At 44.8% G+C, this 24044-nt stretch overlaps 1 protein-coding gene across 3 annotated transcripts in view; it reads right to left on the reverse strand.

Moving 5' to 3' along the window:
- The window catches only part of ARHGAP45 (Rho GTPase activating protein 45), an 82174-nt gene that overhangs the window by 42962 nt on the left and 15168 nt on the right, over positions 1-24044 (reverse strand). The window contains exon 1 of one of the 3 annotated variants that reach the window (XM_040417578.1): positions 1801-2025. The exons of the other annotated variants lie outside the window; for them this stretch is intronic. Coding sequence (XP_040273512.1) covers positions 1801-1879 — 79 coding nt within the window. The 5' untranslated portion in view covers positions 1880-2025. Of the gene's footprint in view, positions 1-1800; positions 2026-24044 lie in introns of those variants that run through there. 3 annotated transcript variants of the gene reach the window in all.

A 24044-nucleotide genomic window follows, 5' to 3' on the forward strand; every position in this document is an offset into this window, starting at 1 on the left:
ACTGTCAGGGACGGACTGGGCACTTAAAGTGGCCCTGGAAAAAAAATACTAAAAGTGGCCCCGTTTTATAGTCGGGTCCAAATTGATGTAAGGCAGGGTCAACACAAGAAGGCGGGGTCAGCAATACCATATTGTGGCACATTATACCACCCCAACAGAGCCAAACATCACAAAATACTGCCGCCAGCAGCACAAAATACCTCCCCAAAAGCTTCCATTGGCCGTAATGAAGGCTCAGGTGGAGTCCTGGTCATTGTCCCACCAGGAAATTTCCCTGTAAAGTCTATGGCCAATCCGCACCAGACTACTGTACACTTTTCTCCATTCTATAGTGACATGTATACAACTTGGCAAGTCCAGAAAGTCTGATACAATCTAAGATTTATATACTTTTCAATGACCATAGAATAATGCAGACAATTTACTAAGCCAGCACCTATATCAGGTACCATTAATGCCTGTACCATGGAGAACCTTTGATATTTTTGAAAACGATAAAACAAAGCCTGAATGTCAAATTCACTTTAAATTTCAGATCTCACAAAGTAAAGGCATGTACTGTAGGCTGAGCACAACTACAATGGCAACTACACAATCCCATTGTTTAATGGCCACTCTGCTTTACACTTTGACAGGACCTATTGTAGGTGTGAGAAAGGTGATAGAAATGTGAAAGGAGCATTAGACTTGATAAAATTCTCCAATGTGTATAAACAACAGAAATAAGAAAAAATAGCCATTAGTAAAGCCAAAATGTCAGATGCACCAATGCTGCCTCAAAATTTTGGCACTAAGTTAAGCAGTCAATTGTTGGTGTAAATTTAAACAAAGTGTCTAGCCGTATACCAAATGTATCATTCAGCCCGAGCCACTGTCTCATTTTCAGACTGCTTAACTTACCTTGTTTACATTTTAGACAGGATTAGTAAATCTGCCGTACAGTTTCAATGCCGTTATGAGCAGTTTTTGTAAAACTCGTTTCATTGCCCATTGTGTGTACCTGATCGGACTTAATTGTAAGTCAGTGTCAGGGCTAGCAGAACCTGATTGCAGGTAATTAATGTTGATGACCAAACCTCTCCCTTAGATCACAGGACCCCTGCAGCTAAGGTTCCTTTCATTAGCTTCCAACACCATAAACCAGTATTGGTCAATCAACAACACCATTAACCAGTACTGATCAATCAGAGCAGAGTCATTCAAATTTCCATGTTGTAAGAGCAGGTTCCTACAGTAGCTCTTGCAAGAAATGCATTCATGGAAAATACACCTTAAGAATCTCTAAGTAAAATAAAACATATTGTTGACATTACAGCACTGGCCTGTAAAATAATAACAGATATGCCCTAGAACAGTGATGGCGAACCTATGGCACGGGTGCCAGAGGCGGCACTCAGAGCCCTCTCTGTGGGCACCCGCGCCTTGGAAAAAGTCTATGGCGTACCAATATGCTTTAGACTTTTCCTGCCATTCATCAGCACAGGACGCACTATGAACAGCACAGGCAGGGCACTGAATGTAGGCTATTAAGCTATTATAGCTAAATGATAAAGTACATGGAAGATATACTATATTGGTATTCAGGTTAAATTGCCGTGTTGGCACTTTGCGATAAATAAGTGGGTATTTGGTTGCAGTTTGGGCACTCGGTCTCTAAAAGGTTCACCATCACTGCCCTAGAACATGGTAGTTACAAGATAGATTGATTTGTAGTTATTCTATTTAGTAGCCAGATTTACATATTATTGCTTAGAAGGGCTACTTATTTCTCAAGTTCTCTGACCAATACTGCAAACTTACCTTCGACAGGAGGCAATATCTGAAGATCCTCACTGTTGGGCTCTTCAAGAATAGACTGGATTTTAGAACACAAGCACATTTTAGTATAAGGCAAGAAGGTAGCCTCAAACAGACCATAACTCCTGGGCAACTCCTGCCCTAATCTCAGATGAAGATGTAGAAAGTGTATCCCAGTATAATCCGAGCTCTTCACTCGAGAGAGATCAGAGCTGTCTACTGACGCCACAAAAATATGTGACCAGACTTTTTTCTCCTTGTACTACCACTGTCTCACACTTTACCTCCCCTTCCAACCTCTTTTGCACATTGTTTCTCACCCTTCTTTCTCCTTTCACACACTTCCCCCTCAGCCTGGGGGCTGTAGACTGATTTGGGAATGGGGGAGGTGGAGATGCCTCAGTCCATCTATTCAAAGCACACGGGCAAGCTATATAAATACTGCATACAACCCACTGAGGGAAAAATATGCAGGGGTCTTGGGTGAAAGAAAGGTTTTCAACATGACTGCAAAATTAAAGCAAGAAGCCGCCCACCAGACACAGGATGACAAAAGTGACAGGACCCAAGCCAGCTTTGCCTTCTTGTCTGAACCTTCCCCTAATCTGCAGTTAAAGATCAATGTACACCAAGGTATATATGAAGTACATGTAATTAGGAATAGCCTTCATAAACGTATTTATCTACATTGTCAAGGTTTTTTTTAAAAAAGCTGCTACAAACAAGGTGAAAAATGTGTTCTGTGGGCATAGTATAATTAACAGTGATGGCACCATCACTATTAACAGTTGGCCAACTACTTCAACATCATTAATGGCATCAATTTGACTTGAGGCTACTCCCTAGGGTGTTCTCAAAGTGGTTCCAGGGTATTCAAACTTTCAACCCCGTACAGGGATCTGGACTTTTCCGCAAAGCCACTACCTCCAAGAGTAGTTCTCCATGCAGAGGCTACTGATCAAGACAGGGCAGAAGACACAGGTGCATACCAAAGTCATTGAAATGAATGGGGCTGAGCTTTGATATCAAGCACAGTCGCTGTATATGGCGGTTTGCTTGGTGAAAGCGCCGATGCCTTCTCAAACAGCTGATCGGGCGTAAGACCCCCACGATCAGATATTGATGACCTATCCAGAAGATAGGCCATCAGTTAAAAAATGTCAGAAAACGCCTTTAAGAATGGGAAAAGCATGTGTGCCCTATGGGGGCGTGCACCAGGCACAGCAGGCTGGAGGAGGCTGGGAAGACTGTGAGCGGGCTTCAATGTGGAGCAGCAGCAGAAGTAAGTACGCTGGCAGACATTTACTGAACATATTGCAGTATACCCCTTATGCCTCCTCTTTTTTGGTCTAGACTGTAGATGGAATCTTCTGATTTGAGTAGGCACATTGCTGTTCTCAGGCTTCCAAGATCTTTTCCAAATCCTGTCTAAACCACTAAATGGAAACTTTTTCTCCCAATCTTCTTGACATCAAGTATGCTCTTCACCTCAAACTCATCTTTAGTACCAAATGGAGTGGGAGCAGAGACTGGAGTAGAGGTTGAGCACCACTAGTATGAGATGCAAAATGTGGAAGAGATTGGTTATACTGAGAGAATTGGAAGGCATAACCTGTAACAGACAGGTTTGATCTGTTTCAAAACATCAAAAAGGCCCAAGAATTGAGGGGTGAACTCGTAGCAGGAAACTGGTGGGCTTGGATTTTGAAGCATCTGATACAGTTATTAAGTAAGCTTCAGCAGGCATTGGGGTCTCTCTCATAAAGCAGTAGCAATGGCAGGTATAATCCGGTACCACTGGAACAAGAGGTAGACTGTGGCTGAGGTGCAGGAGCTGTAGCTTGAAGAGGCAAAGCTGGAACAGAGGCAGCCATGGTGTCTAGACAACTGTTCCTGGCAACTCTGATGAATGGTCAGCTCCTTGAACTGATCCTGTATCCCACACTTAGGGGTGCCAGCGGGGACTATTATCTGAGTAAACTGTAACACAGCAGGTATGGACCTGCTGTTCCACTGAACCACTGAACAGATTTGACTTGAGGCTACTCATGAAGGTGTTGTCAAGCTGGTCCCCTGGTATTCACCTTTTTACCTCGTAAAGAGATTTGGACTAGGGACCGCCAGGCAACTACCTCTGAGAGTAATCTCCATTCAGAGGTTGCTAACACAGGCAAGTCAAGATACACCAGTGCATAACACCAAAGGGACAGGCAGAACGGTGTTCAGAGTGCAAGTCAAGGTCAGGACAAGCAGAGTTTGTGCAGGATGGTAAACCGGCAATAGGTTAGGGCAGGAGACATGGGGTGAATACGATGATCAGGCTGAGGTCAGAACAGGCAGGCACAGGGTCAATAAGGTGAGTGGAGATGCCGGCTGACACAGAGCACCAGCATTACAATACTATAGGACGGTTAACATATAAGTAATTATCACTGGGATGCAGTACATCCCCTTGTTTAAACAGGCATCTACCCATCATTTGCAATGGAAGCAGCATGAGAGGAGAAAAAACAAGCAATCACATGAACAATGGCACTTACAAAAACATACGATTAGGCTTCATGCACATGACCGTATCTATTTTGCTGCCAACAAAACTTGGATCTGCAAAATACGGATGTCATCCATTTTTTTTTTTGCGGACCCACTGACTACAATGGGTCCGTGAATTACATTTATTGGCCAAGTATAGGACATGTTCTATCTTTTGCGGAATGGCCATCACTTGGATGATTTTAAGAAAATCCATCCACATGTTGCAAAAGAAATCTGTAGCATAGACTGACCTATACTGCAAATTTTAAAGCGGTTCTCAGGGATTTTGATACAGATAGCCTATACTCAGGATAACGCATCAATATGAGATTGGTGGGGGCCCGACTCTCGGCAACCCGATGAGATTTTTGAGGAGGCCATGGCGCTCACTGAAGCTCTGGTGACCAATGCGGCCTCCTCACAGCTTACCAAACACAGCACCGTCCATTGTATACCAACTGTATCGCAGATAGTCCATTAATATCAAAATTCCTGGAGAATTCCTTTAAATACAAAGCATGTCAATTTATGCAATGCATAGGGTGAAATCAGCAGCAAATCAACACCAAAACCTAAGGTTCGTTTCATAGCAGTGCTTGTACATCCGGCAGGCCGGATTTCTCTGTATTTTAGTATTGCTGGAAGCTACAGTGTTGCCATCTAGCCACATTAACTATAATAAGGACAGGCGGAAATCGGGCGCTACCCTGCAAATATGACGAGAATTGGCTGGACGAAAACCGTTGCGTGCAAATTTTGTTGTGTGGACATACCCATTTATGGACTCAGACACTCCTTATATTTATATATAATGCCTTTCTGACGTACCATATTCTCTCTTATATGCAATGCTTTTAGGGGTGAACACCTACACACAACAGCATGCATCAGAGCATGCTACATTTTTTTTCTAATGGATTTCATATAAGACTCCAAAAAAACCTTTGTGTATAAAACTGGAGACAAAAATAAATACAGGATGTGCCCAAAGGAGGCTGTAGCTGCTGAATTACAGATCTTGAAGTCTATGGGTCGGTGAAAACCATTGACAGACTATAGATGCCATCTATGTTCAGTAAGTGGTTTTCGCTGACCATTGGTAGAAGATGCTCTGGAAATCCTTTTTTTCAGCCTAGCAGTTACTGTGGAATACAGACATGGGCGGATTGGCCATTGACCAATAGAGGGAAATTTCCCGGTGGGCCAATGCCCAGGGGGCCACCTGAGCCCTCCTCATGGTCTCTGGTCAGGTACGATCCCAGCATTAATTAATGCTAAGAGTATCAGGTACTTATGCACCTGGCTAGCTGCACTGCTAGCTATACTGCCGCTGCATTACGTTATTGCTGGCCTTACCTACTTCTGTTGTCACTGCCTACTTGTGTTGACCCACCTTCTGTCAATATGGACTTGCCTAAAACATGGGGCCACTATAATTTTTTTTTTCAGGCCTAGTTTAAGTTCCCAGGCCGCCCCTGAATACAGAGGACACATGGTAAAAAAACTGGCACATGGACCAAACAACAGACCATTCACAGACATCTTTATAGATCAAACACTGATTGTCTTGTCAATGATGTTGAGGTCCCATTAATGGAGAAGAGACACTTTTATATTGTGACCACAAAATAATTATTAGTGCAGGCTAGTTAGGTAAAGAATGGATACAGTGAGACCAAAGATTCTAATGTGCATGGGGGAAGAGGGCACATGAGAATCTTTAGGTCATTAGGGAAAAGGAATGGGTTATGCTGAAGAATTAGGCATGTTGAAACACTCCTATTTATTTTTGTTTGCCTCGAGGTAAGTCCATGTCAGTATCATCTTTCATCAGTTATTGTCCACTTCCTTTGACCAATCCTTAGATGCATGTTTAAGTGACTACAGTGAATTCTGTATGGCACTCTGTATGAAGCAATTAAATATAGTACAAAAATGTCTGAGAGAACATTAATGATCAAAATACAGTTCTATTTTCTGTATGTTGGTGGACCATCCAGGCATCAAAGTGCAGAATTATGACAGTGAGACTCCATAGAGACCATACATAATGAAAAATCCAAAGTCATTATGGAATTCTCACGTAGCTTCAAACTCTAACTTGTCTTGTTTTCTCCAGCCCCATGAATGCCCCCAACGTGTCAACATGACCTGAGGGTATGAAAAAGTTAAACCCACACAGGTCACTTCATCCACATCCATAAATCTCATCTCCAAGACAAAAAGAGATTTGCTAGCGTTTGCCTCATTTTAATAAAACATAATCAATTTGCTGACAAGTTTCGTCCTGTCACTGAAGCATCTGCATAGAATCAATGCACCCTGGTTAGCTTATATTCACCAGTGAAAGTCACCCAAACAAGAACATCTCTGTGAGAGAACATGAAGGAGCAGCCAAATGGTAAACCACAGATTATTTAAATAAGCAACATCTACATTATCTTAACAAAGCACATTGTAAAAGAGATTGGAGCTTCCAAGAAGGTAAAAATTCCATTCACATTTTTTTCCCCTCTTTTTATGGGACATGTGGGCATTTGCCCGAAAAAGTTACTGGAAATCTGCACAGTGTCTGAATTGTAAATCATACATGATATGCTGCAGACATGAAAAGAAAATATGGACGCAGCAATTGTGGCAGCTAATTGACAAGGGTTTTAGAGTCCAGATTTATGATACCACTGTTTCCTGACCTAAGCTGATGTCTTAACTCTGTGACAAAAGTCTGTCTGGCCTTTCCGCATATATAATTTATTTGAATGTGAAGTATTTGCCGTGTAGACGTTTTCTGCATTCTGCAGTGTGTGAAAATAACCTTATGGTTCTAAAATAGAAGTATTATATTTTATATAAACAAAGAAGGTAAAGCAGCTCTCACCCACCGTCCACCTGCCTTGAGCACGGATGGCAACCTCCGGACTTGATTGCTGTCAATGTCCAAAGCCAAGAAAAATCCAGCTTCCAAGATGCAAAAGGTGGAATCTTTATTGTGCGATTAAAATCCAATACAAGACATCACAGGTTACAGTAACGCGTTTCAGACCACAAGTAAACCAGGGTCCTTCATCATGACACATATTTTATGTACTAGTTGTCTGGAAAGAGGAGCAGCAGAATGGAAATGACAACTACTCCGTGCACATTTCTAGTTGACCAATCTAGGTGTCACTTTGTAAGCACATAAAGTCACTGTGCCTCATCAGGAACAACCCCTTGAGAATGTTACTTCTCTTGACACACTCGCTCATGGCTCTCTTTGGCTGACTGAGGGGGAGAGAAGCAGTCCCGACCCCAGTGCAGCTCACACCCCCCTCCCCAGCATCTGGGGGCATGGCTTGTGGACTTGGTGGTGTGGCTTGGTGGACTCATGGGGATGGCTACAGTGTCCGGCTTTTGAGGGTGAAGCAAATGGCCACCCTATCTAGAGCTGCAGAGAGTACAAAGGAGAGCGACTAAACTGATAAGGGGCATGGAGGGTCTTAGTTATGAAGAAAGATTAAAGTAATTAAATGTATTTCGTTTTGAGAATAGACGTCTAAGGGGGGACATGATTAACCTATACAAATATATGAAAGGGCCAGACAAAATATATGCTGAAAAGACAAGGGAGCACTGCCTCCGACTGGATGAGAAAAAGTTCAGTCTCCAGAAGCGTCAAAGCTTCTTTACTGTAAGAACGGTGAATCTGTGGAATAGACTTCCTCACGACGTGGTCACAGCAGGAACAGTGGACAGTTTTAAAAAGGGTTTAGATGAATTCTTAAAAGTAAATGACATTAATGCGCATGAAAAAGTCTAGAAATCTGGGTCTCACTTCCTTCTGGGATTCACGTCCCCACCTATCCCTTGGTTGACTTGATGGACTTATGTCTTTTTTCAACCGTATTACCTATGTAACTATTAACTCTGTAACTATGTCACAATTACTACATGCAATTTCACTTTTAAACTCTGAGCCCAATGATAACTCTCCAAATGAAGACAATGAAATAGGTTTTCCTGAATCCCTACTATGACATGAAATGTGTTACATTGGAAATATTCAGGAAGTAAATTTACTTTTCATGTAAGCAAACCCTTAAAGGTGAATTTCCAGACTTTCCCATTAGCGACTGCATAGAAGTAATTTAGGCAGCTTTCTATTTGTGATCCATTCAGATTCTTTGTAAATCAGCATCAATTATAATGCAAAAGAATGGCAGATTATTGTCAACTATGCATAAATTCTTCAGTATCACCAGTCATTATACCAGACACCACAGGAGGTGGAAGTGTGGAAAAGGGGGAAGAAAAAGGGTTTGGTAGATAGTATCTTCCAAGCTGCAGGGGTTGCTAAAGTATAACCATGCAATGGTCCCGCAGGTTAATGAGGGACAGTTTCTGCGAGAGATTTGAGTGGAGTATTTTTATATGGCAAAGATCAAACAAATTCAATACGGATGATTAATAACGTATAGACCTGTCAAAAACACAGAATAAAGAAGTTTTCACTGAAGTTGAAATGAATGACCCACGTGAACAGACCAAGCATGGACATATCCAAGAACACATGTGATGGAAGCTGGAGGACAAATACGCATTCAATCAACTGCTGAGTATCCTTAAAGGGGTTGTCTTCGCTCAATTGCATAAAATGAAAAAAGAACCTATACTTACCTGTAAGTACACAACCATGCAGATCCTGTAAATAACTCCTTTAGTTACAAGGAGCTATCAGAAATAAATAAAAAATAAAATTTAAAAAGGAATGTGGACTCTAACTGGTTACTATCAGGAACCTTGACAAGTAGGGCGGTTACTTGCTGGTAGCCGCCGCATCCTCCTTTTAAAAAACCGCCCCCTCCTCCAGTTGATTGACAGGGCCAGCGAGCGCTCTCCTCCTCCGGCTGGCCCTGTCAGCATTTCAATCCTGTGCATTACGTGTCTTCATTCGGCGCAGTCACTCTGAAAGAAGGACGCTCGCTTCCTCAGCACTTCTTCAGTGCACCTGCGCCGATGACGTCTTCTCTTTCGGGTTTTTTAAAAGGAGGATGCTTCGGCTACCAGCAAGTAGACGCCCTACTTGCTGGTAGTGAAGTAATTTGCATATTTTAAAAGCTAGATTTTTTAATGAAACGAAGCCACAGAACAAGGTAAGAGCCCTATATAGGGAATAGTCGTCCAATAAGGATTTTAATATGCCCAAAAATGAAAAATGAGCTTTGGGGGGTGACAGAAGCCCTTTAAGGGGTCACTTGGAGCACTTTATTGAGGGCTCATTATTTATGTTGGTATGTGATGTGCTACAAAAGCTCCTAGAATTCCTCTTTATCTTTTACAGCAGCATATCATAGAACAGATCATCTCTGTACAATACAGGGCAACTTCTGCAAGTAAAATGTGAAATATACAGTGCCTTGAAAAAGTATTCATACCCCTTTATGTGATAGACCAACACAAAGTAACAAGCACCGTATGTGTGAAGTGAAAAGAAAATTATAAATGGTTTTCAAAATTTGATGCATGCATTTGTAGTCAGCCCCCTGTACTCTGATACCCGTAAATAAAATCCAGTGTGACCAATTGCCTTCAGAAGTCTCCTAATTAGTAAATACAGTCCACCTGTGTGTAATTTCTTCTTAGTATAATTGCAGCTGTTCTGTGAAGGCCTCAGAGCTTTGTTAGAGAACATTAGGGCTCATGCACATGAATGTATTTTTTTCCACGTCCGTCCCAAATCTTTTTGTATGTGGAACCATTCATTTTAATGGGGCAGCAAAAAAATTAAAATGACTCTGTGTGCTTTCCCGGTCCATCAAGTCTGCATGGTCGATCCATAAAAAAATAGAACATGTCCTATTATTGTCTGCATTATGGACAAGAATAAGGACTGTTCTATTAGTGGCCGGCCCTTCTGTTCTGCAAAATGCACACAGCTGGTATCCGTGTTTTGTGGGCCGCAAAACACCATTGGTCTTGTGCATGAGCACTTAGTTATCAAACAGCATCATGAAAACCAAGGAACACACCAGACAGGTCAGGGGTAAAGTTGTAGAGAAGAACAAGGCAAGGTTGACGCTCCGTTCTCCCGTTATGCCCTCCGGTACCTTTGCTCCTTAAGTTATAGTAGGCGGTGTCTTCCCTTGTCCTGTGGGCGTCTCCTTCTCCTAGGCTGCAGTGCTGGCCAATCGCAGCACACAGCTCACAGCCTGGGAGGTTTTTTTCTCCCAGGCTGTGAGCTGCGCGCTGCGATTGGCCAGCGCTGCAACCTAGGAGAAGGAGACGCCCACAGGACAAGGGAAGACCCGCCTACTATAACTTAAGGATCAAAGGTACCGGAGCCTATAACGGGAGAACGGAGCGGCGCCTGGGGATAATAGTAAGTGCAGTGAGATCCCCGGGCGCCGCTCTATATGGCAGCATACTCAGTTCACATAGTTTATACAAGTGAAAGGTCCTCTTTAAGTTATAAAAAATATGCCAAGCTCTGAACATCTCACGGAGCACTGTCCATCGTCTGAAAATGGAAGGAGTATGGCACAAATGCAAACCTAGCAAGACATGGCTGTCCACATAAACTGACAGCCCAGGCAAGGAGAGCACTAATTAGAGAAGCAGCCAAGAGGCCCGCGGCCAATATGGAGGAGCTGCAGAGATCCACAGCTAAGATGTGGGAATCTGTCCACAGGACAGATTATTAGTCGTATACTCCACATATCTGACCTTTATAGAAGAATGACAAGAAAAAAGCCATTCTTGAAAGCAAGTCATAAGAAGTCCCGTTTGCATTTTGTCACAAGCCATGTAAGGGACACAGAAAACATGTGGAAGAAGGTGCTCTGGCCCGATGAGACCAAATTTGAACGTTTTGGCCTAAAAGCACAACATTATGTGTAGCAGAAAACTAAAACTGCACATCACCCTGAGCACACCGTCCCCACTGTGAAACATGTTGGTGGCAGCATTATGCTGTGAGGATTCTTTTCGGGGGAAGCTGGTCAGAGTTGATTGGAAGATGGATGGAGCTAAATGCAGGGCAATCCTGGAGAAAAACCTGGTAGAGGCTACGAGAGACTTGAGACTGAGATGGAGGTTAACCTTCCAGAGCTACAATGGATTGGTTTGGATCAAAGCATATTCATGTGTTAGAATGGTCCAGGTAAAGTCCAGACCTAAGTCCTAGTGTGCATCTTTGGCAAGACTTGAAAATTGCTGTTCACAGACACTCTCTATCCAATCTGACTGAGCTTGAGCTAATTTGCAGAGGAGAATGGGCAAAAATATCAGCCTCTAGTGGTGCACTAAGCTGGTAGAGACATACTCCAACAGATCTGTAGCTGTAACTTCAGCAAGAGGTGGTCCTAAAAAGTATTGACTCAGAATATAAATGCTGGACACGCCATGTTTCCAATGTATTATTTCAATTTTTCCAACAATTTGTTTCAAACTAAACCATCAAAAAGACAATTAGGAGATCAGTATCTGATTGGTGGTGGTCTCACACCAGGGTCCCCAGCCAATCAACTATTTGAGAAGGAGCACAGCAGCATTCTCGCAGCTTACCCTAAGCCAGTGACGTCACTTTCATCGGTCATGTGGCATAGGCGCAGCTCTGTCCCATTCAAGTGAATATGGATGAGCTGCGATAGCAAACACAGCCGCTATACAATGTACATCAATGTGCTTGGTAAGCTTTGAGGATACAGTGGCTTGAAGGCCACTGAAGAAGGAGCACGTAGCTCCGAAACGCGTTTGGTGATAGTGTCAGCAATGAAATAGCAGTAACTACAACAGATCATAACTTCCATATTTGGCAAGACAGACTACCTCCTACACTAATCATTCTGCTGTACGGGAACCAATCGACATCCTAACACCTATTACTCGCAAACCAGCCTTGCACGACTGAACAGAGCTACAACTCTCGTCCACGTGGGACGCCACATGGTAAGTCGGCGCACAAAGCAGCAAATACACAGCCAGTCTAGCAACAAAGTTGCGGATTGGAGATAGAAGCAGTCCTCCACAGGATTGGTAACGTACTGTCGATTGTTTTTAAAGCTACAATTGATAAGAGATCTCCTATTAAGGCAAGATATTCATACATTGATGTGAGTATCAATGAGATACACAAAGAGGATCCTCACTAATGTTCACTGTCCAACAGACATTGTTGTCCCTTTTAATACAACTAAAAAAGGCAACTATAGATGGTCACTAGCATTCAGTCAACACAACGTATTACAAATATAGAACTATATAGTAATATCATTTGAAATTCTAAATAGTCACTGTACCAGTCCTCTATCCATTACAATTTGTTATGCTAGCGAATCCAATATATATTGGAATACTGCATTGAACAATTGGGAAATTACAACGGAGCTATGTTATATTTTTAACAGTATATACATCGTATTTATATATTTTTATTTTTACTATTTCCTTTTATTTATTTATTTTGAAGATTTCTTGGCAAGATTTTTCATAAATTTTACCAATACATCTTATTTGATCAACTATATTACATTGGATTGAGATTCATGAACATTCCACCCAATGGTATATGATTAATGTCGGTTTGATTCGGCCGACCACTAGGGTGACCAGCTGGACTTCTATATCTTGTATATTGTTAATTGCAGTTTTAGTGTTTTTTTTTATAAATCCTATATTCTTTTTATGTACTGATCATGTATTATTCCTTGTAGTGCTGAATAGCTGAGTGCCCCCAATTATCTCCTTTACTTTTCCTTACCGACATTGGGTGTGTCGTGGGGAGTGCACCGAACCATTATGTCTCAGATCGGTAGAGCCACTGTCTACTTACTTATATCCTGAGGATATGTCATCAGTATAAAAAAAAAGTCAGAAAACCCCTTTAAGGGTACTTTCACACCTGCGTTTAGGTCGGATCCGTCTGGTATGTGCCCAGACGGATCCGCACCTATAATGCAAACGTTTAGATCCGTTCAGAACGGATCCGTTTGCATTACCATGAACAAAAAAAAAAAAAAAAAAAAATATTTTTTTTTTTGTTCATGATAATGCAAACGGATCCGTTTTGACTTTACATTGAAAGTCAATGGGAGACGGATCCGTTTGAAAATTGAGCCATACTGTGTCAACTTCAAACGGATCCGTCCCCATTGACTTACATTGTAAGTCTGGACGGATCCGTTTGCCTCCGCACGGCCAGGCGGAGCCCTGAACGCTGCAAGCTGCGTTCAGGTGTCCGCCTGCTGAGCGGAGCAGAGGACAAACGGAGCCAGACTGATGCATTCTGAGCGGATCCGCATCCATTCAGAATGCATTAGGGCTGGACGGATCCGTTCGGGGCCGCTTGTGAGAGCCTTCAAACGGAACTCACAAGCGGAGCCCCGAACGCTAGTGTGAAAGTAGCCTTAGCTGTCTTGGGAAAGACATATGTTAAAAGCTGTCATGGATAAAAGCAAAGGTAACATGACAGCACAGGCCCATGAAACCTAAGGAAAATGGCATGGGTAACCAGAGGCTCAGACAACACAGTGATCCAACACATCAGACAACAATGTCCGGTTTGTTCACATTATTACAGAGAACAAGCAATGTTACAAAAAATAAAAATAAAATGGGAAAAGGGAAGTAGGGGAAGGAAAGAGGAGAGCCCATAAGTCCAAGGCTGCTGTTTCCATAAATGGCGCTTTCTAATTTCTAATGTGACTGAAATCGGAGAGTCACCCTGTATTTCACATTCCAGATACCAAGTAGTTTATTTGAAGTGATCTTTGTCTTTATTCTGAACTAGCAGAAGGACCCGGCTTCGCAAGGGTATATATCATCTATTCCATTTAATGTTTCTGTGTGTCGTTAAAAAATATCGACAGTATCCCCTATAACAGTGACATCTACAGTACCCCGCCACCTTAAAAGTGACCTTCACAGCCCCCCACCCCTTAAAATGTATCCCCCCACACTGCCCCGCCTCCTTAAAATGGGACCTCCACAGCAGCCAACCCCCTTAACTTTGACTTTCACAGCAGCCTGCCCATTTAACAGTGAGTTCCAACAGCACCCCACCCCCTTGACAGTGACCTCCACAGGGGCCCACTCCCTTAACAATGACCTCTACAGCACCCACCCCTTAACACTAACCATAGGTTACAGTCTCCTTAACTGTGACCTCCACCATTCCCGGCCCCCTTAACAGAGACCTCCACAGCGACTAACCCTTTAACAGTGACTGCCACAGTACCCCGCTCCCTTAACAATGACCTCCACTGTACCCCACTGCCTTATCAATGACCTCCCAGTACCCTGCTGCCTTAACAGTGACCTCACAGTATCCTGCTGCCCATTTAATAGTGGCCTCCACAGTCCCCCTCCTCCCTTAACGGTGACCTCCAAAGTGCCCACCCCTTTAACAGTGACCTCCACAGCGGCCTTCCCCCTTAACAGTAACATCCACAGCGCTCTCCCCTTTAACAGTGACCTCTACAGCTGCCACCCCTTTATTAGTGACCTCAACAGTACCCCATCTCCTTAACAGTGATTTCCACAACACCTCGCCCCCTTAACAGTGTCCTCTATAGCAATCTGCCCCTTAACACTGACCTCCATAGTGGACCATCCCCTCAACTGTGACCTCTACAGCAGCCTGCCCCCTTAACTGTGACCCCCACAGCACTCTGCTGCCTTAATAGTGTCATCCACAGCGCCCTGCCCCTTTAAAGCTGACTGTCACGGTGGGGAGTGGGGGAAACCCCACCGTACAATGAGGTGTAAATATAAGGTAGCAGCTAGGCCTGGAAACAGGGAAAAGGGAGCTGGTAACAACTAAGCATCCCTAAATCCTATCCCTGACCTCCTGACTGTATGAGCCGCCCTGGATGGTAGGGGGGCTCATACTCTCGAACCTGGGCCCTACTGACCCTAACGGTCCCTGCAATATGGCGTCAGAAGGTGGAGACAACCAATTCCTTCACCATACGGAGGAACCGGAGTCTCCAACAGGTCTAGTAACAAAGGGGAAGAAAGCAGCCAGCAGTGGACGACACGAGAGGTAAGTGTCCAGAGGCAGAAAACACCACTGCCAACAGAACCAACATGGATACCTACCTGACACAGCTGCAACAGGAACTCGAGACGTCCACATCGCTACCACTGGATACTGGAAATGCGCATAGGCCCAAACACACACACCAGCCAGGACCCAGCACAAACACCAAATACAGAATCCATTATAAACAACCTGGACCACCATGAGGCATGAACCAATGGCGGCCCCAGGCTGAGCTTCTTGTAGTTCCCCCTCCGGGGAACTCCAGGGACCCCCTTCCGGAGGAGAGGACATACAAAGGATATGTCTGGCATCCATGCTGACCTGAAACACCAAACAGGCCAGACATGAAACACCAAAACAGACATAACAACAAACCCCAAACATAAACCCACACCAAACATACAACAAGTGAGGTAGGGTAACAGCAACAGACACAAAGGGGTGACATCAGGTGACATTGATGTTCCATAAGGTGGCCCTCAAGGACTGGGCAGATGGAAAAGCACCAGCTCCTCAAGACACTGAAAACAATCTGACCTCAGGCTCACAGCTCAGAACAATAAGAGCCAAGAGGCCACACTCAGCTCCACCTTGCACACACTTTAACCCCATACATACCAGAAATGGGAAGGGAAACAGCCTTAAGGGGGAAGTGCACACGCATGCATAACAAACAACACGTTGCCACTGGCAACCATCATGTGCGAAAGTGTCATGGCAAACTACCACCAAGCCGTGACACTGATCTACAGCAGTGAAGAAGAATGGCTGGGTTGTTATGGAAACCTTGTGTAAAACTGTGTGTATGTGGAGACTAAAGGTCTGCAAGCTTTTATTGGCTGATAAGGGTCATGTGACCATGTGTATGGCAGTTGGGATATGAGGAGAAAGACCTGCAGGCTTCTATTGGCTGATTTAGGTCATGTGACGGTGCCATATTTGCATATTTTTTTTATATATGTCAGGAATAGTACGTACTAGAGAGCGGAGACCCGGACTAAAACCTTCCCGGACACCTGATGTACCTGTGTGTCAAATGTTGTGCTTGTAAATGCGACGGTGCGGATTCCTTTAGCAGACAGACATACATACACTCAGCTTTATATATTAGATGTGGTCAGGAAGAATGGCTATGAAACTTTTCCATATTTGAAAAAACTTTTTGACATTAAGTAGGAAATGTATCATCTCCTTTGCACCAGAAAAGTCGCAAGCTGTGTGTTTGGTGTTTGTGAATTTTTAAATGCAACTTTTTGCCGCCCTCAACACTTTTCCAAGGTGGTGTGGCAAGGGCAGGAAAGAGATGTGGCCAACATCAGAGACAAATTTATCTTCATTTACAACTGTTTTCTAGTGTGCACGAAGCCAGAAATCTACAACGGCTCTGAACTGCCACAGATTTCTGTTTAGGTGCATGGGCCGTTGGGAGGATGAGCCCAATTTATGATGGTAATAAATCAGGTGCATTCTCCAGCAGCGCAGGGGATATTAAAACAAGTGCAGAAAGTGCCGGTCTTCATAAATCACCCCTTAAAGGGAGTCTGTCATCAACATTTCACCTTTGTAACCCTTCCCATAGCTTTCTAGCAGCCTTACAGCAAAACCGGCAAAAAACATCTTTGTATCATATGCAAATGAGAGCTCGCAAGTGCCCAGGGGCGGCGTTACCCTCGTAGGTGCCCAGCTAGTTCAGCCTTATCATCGCTTCCCCCCGCCCCTTCCTTCCCTCTGCCCGCCCATCCTTTCCCTCTGACCGCCCATCTACTAACTTCTTGTTTCGCCGAGATCCCGCGCCTGCGCATTCAGTCAGTCGGCCGGCGCATGCGCACTGCGATGCCTATTCCTTGTACGGCATCACAGTAATTAATGCGCACGCGCCGGCTAACGGCACGAAAACACAACAAAGGAGCCGGCCGACGGACTGAGTGCGCAGGCGCGGGATCTCGGCAAAACAAGAAGTTAGTAGATGGGCGGTCAGAGGGAAAGGATGGGCGGGCAGAGGGAAGGAAGGGGAGGGGGAAGCGACGATAAGGCTGAGCTAGCTGGGCATCTACGAGGGTAACGCCGCACCTGGGCACTTGCGAGTCCTCATTTGCATATGCTACAAAGATGTTTTTGCCGGTTTTATAAGTCCAGGATTGCTCATAAAGGTAACGTTTTTATTAACTGTAAGGCTGCTAGAAAGCTATGGGAAGGGTTACAAAGGTGAAATGTTGATGACAGACTCCCTTTAAATTCCTTATAACTAGTTGCTTCAACTCAATCTATCTAAAATAAATTTGTGAGCTTGTCTAAGTACAATCTCTGTGGGTCTATCTATTTTTGTAGAATGGCATAACACCATCTTAGGGTCCATTCACGGGTCCGCAATATCGGGAATGGGTGCGGACCCATTAATTCTCAATGGGGCAGGAATGGATGCGGAGAGCCCACTATATGCTCTCCGCATCCGCATTTCCTGGGTGCGGCCCCGAACGTCCGGGCTTCGACCCCGAACTTCCTGGCCGCGGCTCCGCAAAAAAATAGAACATGTCCTATTCTTGTCCGCAATTGCGGACAAGAATAGACAGTTCTATGGGGGGTGCAGCCGGATCTGCAATACACCACGGACGTGTGAATGTACCCTTATGAAGCAGTTCTATGGTCTCTGGTCGATGTTGCTTAGTGTCCACCCAGCCAAACTAACTCCAAAGAGCCTTAAATGATACACAGTTGGTTAAATGTGTTTGGATAAAGTTGACCAGAATGGCTGAAATATTATCACAAGACCACAGACAATAAGTATGTAATGACCGGCGTCACGCAAAGGGAGGGAAATGGGAAGGCCCTGTCCAAGGGAGAGGGAAAGATGGTGACCCCTGACTCACCTTGCGGCTGTTACCTGACTGCCCTGACGTCCCTAGACGGGTTCCTCACCCGTACGCCGATCACGTGCCTAAACTCTGGCTTTCCCTAAGATGAGCCCTATGTAGTGAACGGGGCGGTGGGATCACTAGTCCGCACCACTGACACTAAGAGGAAAACACCAAGGAGAGGACAGACAATACAGACAAACATATAATCCCAGGTGGGCGACAACAGCAGACCACCAAGGCCCAACAGGGATCCGGAGGGTAACGTTCTGGAACAACAACCAGGGAACACAGTTACACAGCTCCAGTGGGTCAGTATAGAAGTTCAGGCAGGAAGCTCTATATCTGGCAACCAGAGAAGTGAGAGATGGGAATATAAGGTTGGGATTGCTGGACAAGAAACAGCTGAGGAGGAGAAGCTACGGATCCCTGAGTGAGCCAAAAAGGATTGCAAGGCAAACCCAGAAAGCTACCATTAATAAACAGCACTGTCTTTAGACATAGAGCGCGCAGCCACCCGCTGCGACTTCCTGACCCCGGGTATAACGGAGTCAGGCGTGGCTCTTGGCACCCTCGTGACAGTACCCCCCTCTCTACGAGGGGCCTCCGGACACTCAGGACTAGGTCTCTCAGGATGAGAGGCATGAAAAGCCCGAACTAACCTGTCGGCGTTTACCTCAGACGCTGGAACCCACATTCTTTCCTCGGGACCGTAACCCCTCCAATGCACCAGATATTTTGGATATTTGAAACTCTAGATTACCATCCACAACAACAGGAGGAGGTGGCAGCGGTGACGGTTCTAGAGGTGGAACATACTTCTTGAGTAACGACTTATGGAAGACGTTATGGATTTTAAAAGTCTGAGGTAGCTCCAGGCGAAAAGCCACGGGGTTAATGATGGCTACTATTTTGTAAGGGCCAATGAACCTAGGACCCAGTTTCCAAGAGGGAACCTTTAATTTAATATTCCTAGTAGACAACCACACATAGTCATTCACTCCTAGGTCCGGACCTGGCGACCGTCTCTTATCAGCCATGCATTTATATTTACCTCCCATATTTTTCAAATTAGCTTGCACTTTCTGCCATACAGAAGAAAGAGATGATGAAAACCGTTCCTCTTCGGGAACCCCAGAAGACCCCCCCTCTTTGAAAGTACAGAATTGGGGATGAAAACCATATGCACCAAGAAATGGTGACTTGCCAGTAGATTCCTGACGGCGATTATTTATGGCAAACTCGGCTAACGGTAATGACCACACCTCTTGGTTTTCAGACACAAAACATCTTAGATATGTCTCAAGGTTTTGGTTGGTACGCTCAGTCTGTCCATTCGACTGAGGATGGAAAGCTGAGGAAAAGGACAAGTGTACCCCCAAACGGGAACAAAAAGCTTTCCAAAATTTAGAAATAAACTGGGTTCCCCGATCCGAAACATCGGAAGGGACCCCGTGAAGCTTCACGATTTCACTGATGAATACCTGAACAAGAGTCTTAGCATTAGGTAGTGCGGGTAACGCAATAAAGTGTACCATTTTGCTAAACCTGTCCACTACTACCAAGATAACTGTTTTACCCGCAGACAAAGGTAAGTCAGTGATAAAATCCATTGACAGATGTGTCCATGGCCTATTGGGAATGACAAGTGGCAATAAAGACCCTGCAGGACGTGTATGAGAGACTTTCGCGCGCGCACAAGTAGAACAGGAAGACACAAAATCCATTACATCCTGACGCAACCTTGGCCACCAAAAACGACGAGACAATAGCTCCAAGGTTGCTTTACTACCCGGGGAAAGCTTTACTACGCCAGGGAAACAACGAGATAGTGCATCTGCCTTGGTATTTTTTGCCCCAGGACGATAGGTAATAACAAAGTTAAACCTGGTAAAAAATAGCGACCACCTAGCTTGTCTAGGGGTGAGACGCTTAGCTGATTCGAGGTACAGAAGGTTTTTGTGGTCCGTAATCACAGTGACGAGGTGGATTGTCCCCTCTAAAAAGTGACGCCATTCTTCAAACGCTAGTTTAATAGCTAATAGTTCCCTATTGCCAATATCATAGTTCTTCTCTGCTGCAGATAGTTTTTTAGAAAAGAACACACAAGGACGCCATTTGCCAGGAGACGGACCCTGAGACAGCACAGCCCCCACTCCCACCTCTGACGCATCTACTTCAACAATAAAAGGCTGGGAGACATCAGGTTGGATTAGTACAGGTGCCGAGGTAAACCTCTCTTTTAGAGAGGAAAAAGCAATTTTAGCGGCGTCAGACCATTTAGAAAAATCAGTCCCCTTTCTAGTCATGTCAGTAAGGGGTTTTACAATCACCGAATAACTTTTTTAATGAACTTTCTATAGAAATTTGCGAAGCCCAAGAACCGTTGCAGTGCTTTGAGGTTCTCAGGAAGATCCCAATCTAAAATTGCCTGGATCTTCCTAGGATCCATACGGAAACCTGAAGCAGATAATAAATAACCTAGGAACTGTATTTCCTGAACGGCGAAGACACACTTTTCAATTTTAGCATATAATTTATTTGTCCGTAGGACCTGCAGTACCTGTCTGACATGCACCTCATGTGTTTTCAGATCAGACGAATAAATTAAAATATCATCTAGGTATATCACCACAAACCTGCTGATAAGATGACTAAAAATGTCATTAACGAAATGTTGGAAGACAGCAGGAGCATTGGTCAGACCGAAAGGCATGACTAGATTTTCATAATGCCCCTCAGGGGTGTTAAAAGCTGTCTTCCACTCATCCCCTTCCTTGATACGAATCAGATTGTAGGCCCCCCTAAGATCAAGTTTGGAGAACCACCTAGCACACGCAATCTGATTAAACAGGTCAGGAATGAGAGGAAGAGGGTATGGGTCTCGGATGGTTATCCGGTTTAGTTCACGGAAATCTAGGCAAGGATGCAGGCCCCCATCTTTCTTTTTAACGAAGAAAAACCCTGCAGCCACGGGTGAAGAAGAGGGTCTGATGTGTCCCGTAGCCAAGCTCTCGGAGATATAATCTTTCATGGCTTGTCTCTCCGGACCCGAAAGATTATATAACCTGGTCTTAGGTAATTTTGCACTGGGAATCAGGTTAAACGGGCAATCATAAGGACGGTGAGGTGGTAACTTCTGGCAACCCTTTTCAGAAAAAACGTCCTCAAAGTCCGAAACAAATGTAGGTAGGGTAGCTATGGAGGCGACTAAGCAATTGCTATTTAAGCAATTTTCTCTGCAATGCTCACTCCACTCCAATATCTCCCTGGCCTGCCAATCCACCACTGGATTGTGCGCTACCAACCAGGGAAGACCCAACACCACAGGAGTGGGAAGCCCCTCAAGAACATAACATGAAAGACACTCGTTATGGTGGTCCCCTACCCGAAGGTGTAAGTTATGGACAATGTGAGTGAGGTTTCTCTGAGACAGAGGAGCAGAATCAATAGCGAATATGGGAATAGGTCTCTGTAGCGTACAGAGAGACAACCCCATAGTGTGGGCAAAATGGGCATCTATCAAATTTACTCCTGCTCCACTGTCTAGAAAAAAAGAAATAGTCTCCGTCTTAACACCAAAAACAACAACCCCTGGCAACACAAATTGCGATGTTCGTATGGAGGAAACGTATACCCCCCGGCTGACATCCTCCACACAGCCTGGGGTTAGTAGTTTTCCGACGGTCTTTTGTTTTTGAGAAAGGAAGGACAGACATTAATAAAATGACCCCTCTCCCCACAGAAAAAACAAACCCCACGCCTACGGCGAGCCTCAGGAGGATGGACCTGACGAGTAGTTCCTCCTAGCTGCATAGGCTCGTCTAAGTCCGTACAGACTAACTGCTGCTTGGGAGGGGTTACCAGTTGCTCCGGATTTTTCAATCTGTCCCTAAGACGTCTATCTATCCTGATAGAAAGGGACATAACCGCATCACGGGAAAAGGGAGTCTCATACAGCGCAAGCGCATCCTTAATCCTTTCGGATAACCCAGAGCAGAAGTGACTCCTGAGAGCCGGGTCGTTCCACTGGGTATCCGTAGCCCACCTACGGAACTCTGAGCAATACTCCTCTACTGGCCGCTCTCCCTGTAGGAGTCTCCGTAACTTTGATTCAGCCAGTGCGATTTGGTCAGGGTCATCATATAATTCATCCACTGACCGGAGAGCCTGGGAATCAGTGGGTAAAGAGAACGCCCAGGATTGCGGGTCCCCCTGAAGCAGGGAAATAACAACCCCCACCCGCTGTTCTTCATTACCAGAGGAGTAAGGGCGCAGTTTAAAATATAATTTACAGGCCTCACGGAACGTCACAAATTTGTCCCTTCCCCCAGAAAATCTGTCAGGAAGAGCAACCTTGGGTTCCGCAACAACCTGGTTACCTGTAGCAACCGCTGGGCTTGCGGTCTGTAGCAATTGCTGCTGTTGCTGGAGGACCGACGCCTTCAATCCTGCCACCTCCAAAGACAGGCCTAGAAGTTGCTTTGACAAAGCAGCAATTGGATCCATACTGGATTCTAAGTAGGTAGAAAGAAAAAGTTTTTTTTTTTTTTTTTTACCTACACAAAATAAGGGCCAGATATAATGTAATGACCGGCCTCACGCAAAGGGAGGGAAATGGGAAGGCCCTGTCCAAGGGAGAGGGAAAGATGGTGACCCCTGACTCACCTTGCGGCTGGCACCTGACTGCCCCGACGTCCCTAGACGGGTTCCTCACCCGTACACCGATCACGTGCCTAAACCCTGGCTTTCCCTAAGATGAGCCCTATGTAGTGAACGGGGCGGTGGGATCACTAGTCCGCACCACTGACACTAAGAGGAAAACACCAAGGAGAGGACAGATAATACAGACAAACATATAATCCCAGGTGGGCGACAACAGCAGACCACCAAGGCCCAACAGGGATCCGAAGGGTAACGTTCTGGAACAACAACCAGGGAACACAGCTACACAGCTCCAGTGGGTCAGTATAGAAGTCCAGGCAGGAAGCTCTATATCTGGCAACCAGAGAAGTGAGAGATGGGAATATAAGGAGGTTGGGATTGCTGGACAAGAAACAGCTGAGGAGGAGAAGCTACGGATCCCTGAGTGAGCCAAAAAGGATTGCAAGGCAAACCCAGAAAGCTACCATTAATAAACAGCACTGTCTTTAGACATAGAGCGCGCAGCCACCCGCTGCGACTTCCTGACCCCGGGTATAACGGAGTCAGGCGTGGCTCTTGACACCCTCGTGACAAAGTAATATCCGCTTGTGGAGAACCACAGCAGAAACAAGAGTCTGAGGGGTAAATAGCCATCTAAAAACCAGGTGAAATATATGGTCTGTGGAAAGTTTGTAGAACCATTTCCATATATCTGTCTGATAAAAGTGTTTTGAGAGAGTTATCTGGGTTGTCCAGCTTAGAAAAGACAGAGAGCCATGTCACCAATCTGGTGGAGCAGGTACAATGATCTTATGTAGAATGTAAATATCTGTATAAGGCAGCAATCTGTCCCTTAGTGCTTGTCGAACAACTAACAACCTAGTGAAACGCTGAGTCCCACTAAGCAGAGTGAGCATATGTTTTTGATAATGAATCTCTTGGCTTGGAAATATGTAAAGATAAAGGTGAGGGAGGGGCGTTTCTCTTGTAATGTCTGGAGAGTGGGTACCTATTTCTTGTTTAGACCTACGAAATGTACACTTGAGCGGAGGCAGTGTTTAAACCATGTATAAAAGATCCGAGGTTGGGCAGTCATCACGGAAAACTGGGTTGACTAGAAGCGTAACCTGTAAAGAGTTTGTGGGACTCAACAGCTACTTTTGCTGAATCTTACACCAGATCTTCCAAGCTCTTCC

Source organism: Bufo bufo, chromosome 2 (genome assembly GCF_905171765.1).
Source record: "Bufo bufo chromosome 2, aBufBuf1.1, whole genome shotgun sequence".
Taxonomy (NCBI): Eukaryota; Metazoa; Chordata; class Amphibia; order Anura; family Bufonidae; genus Bufo; species Bufo bufo.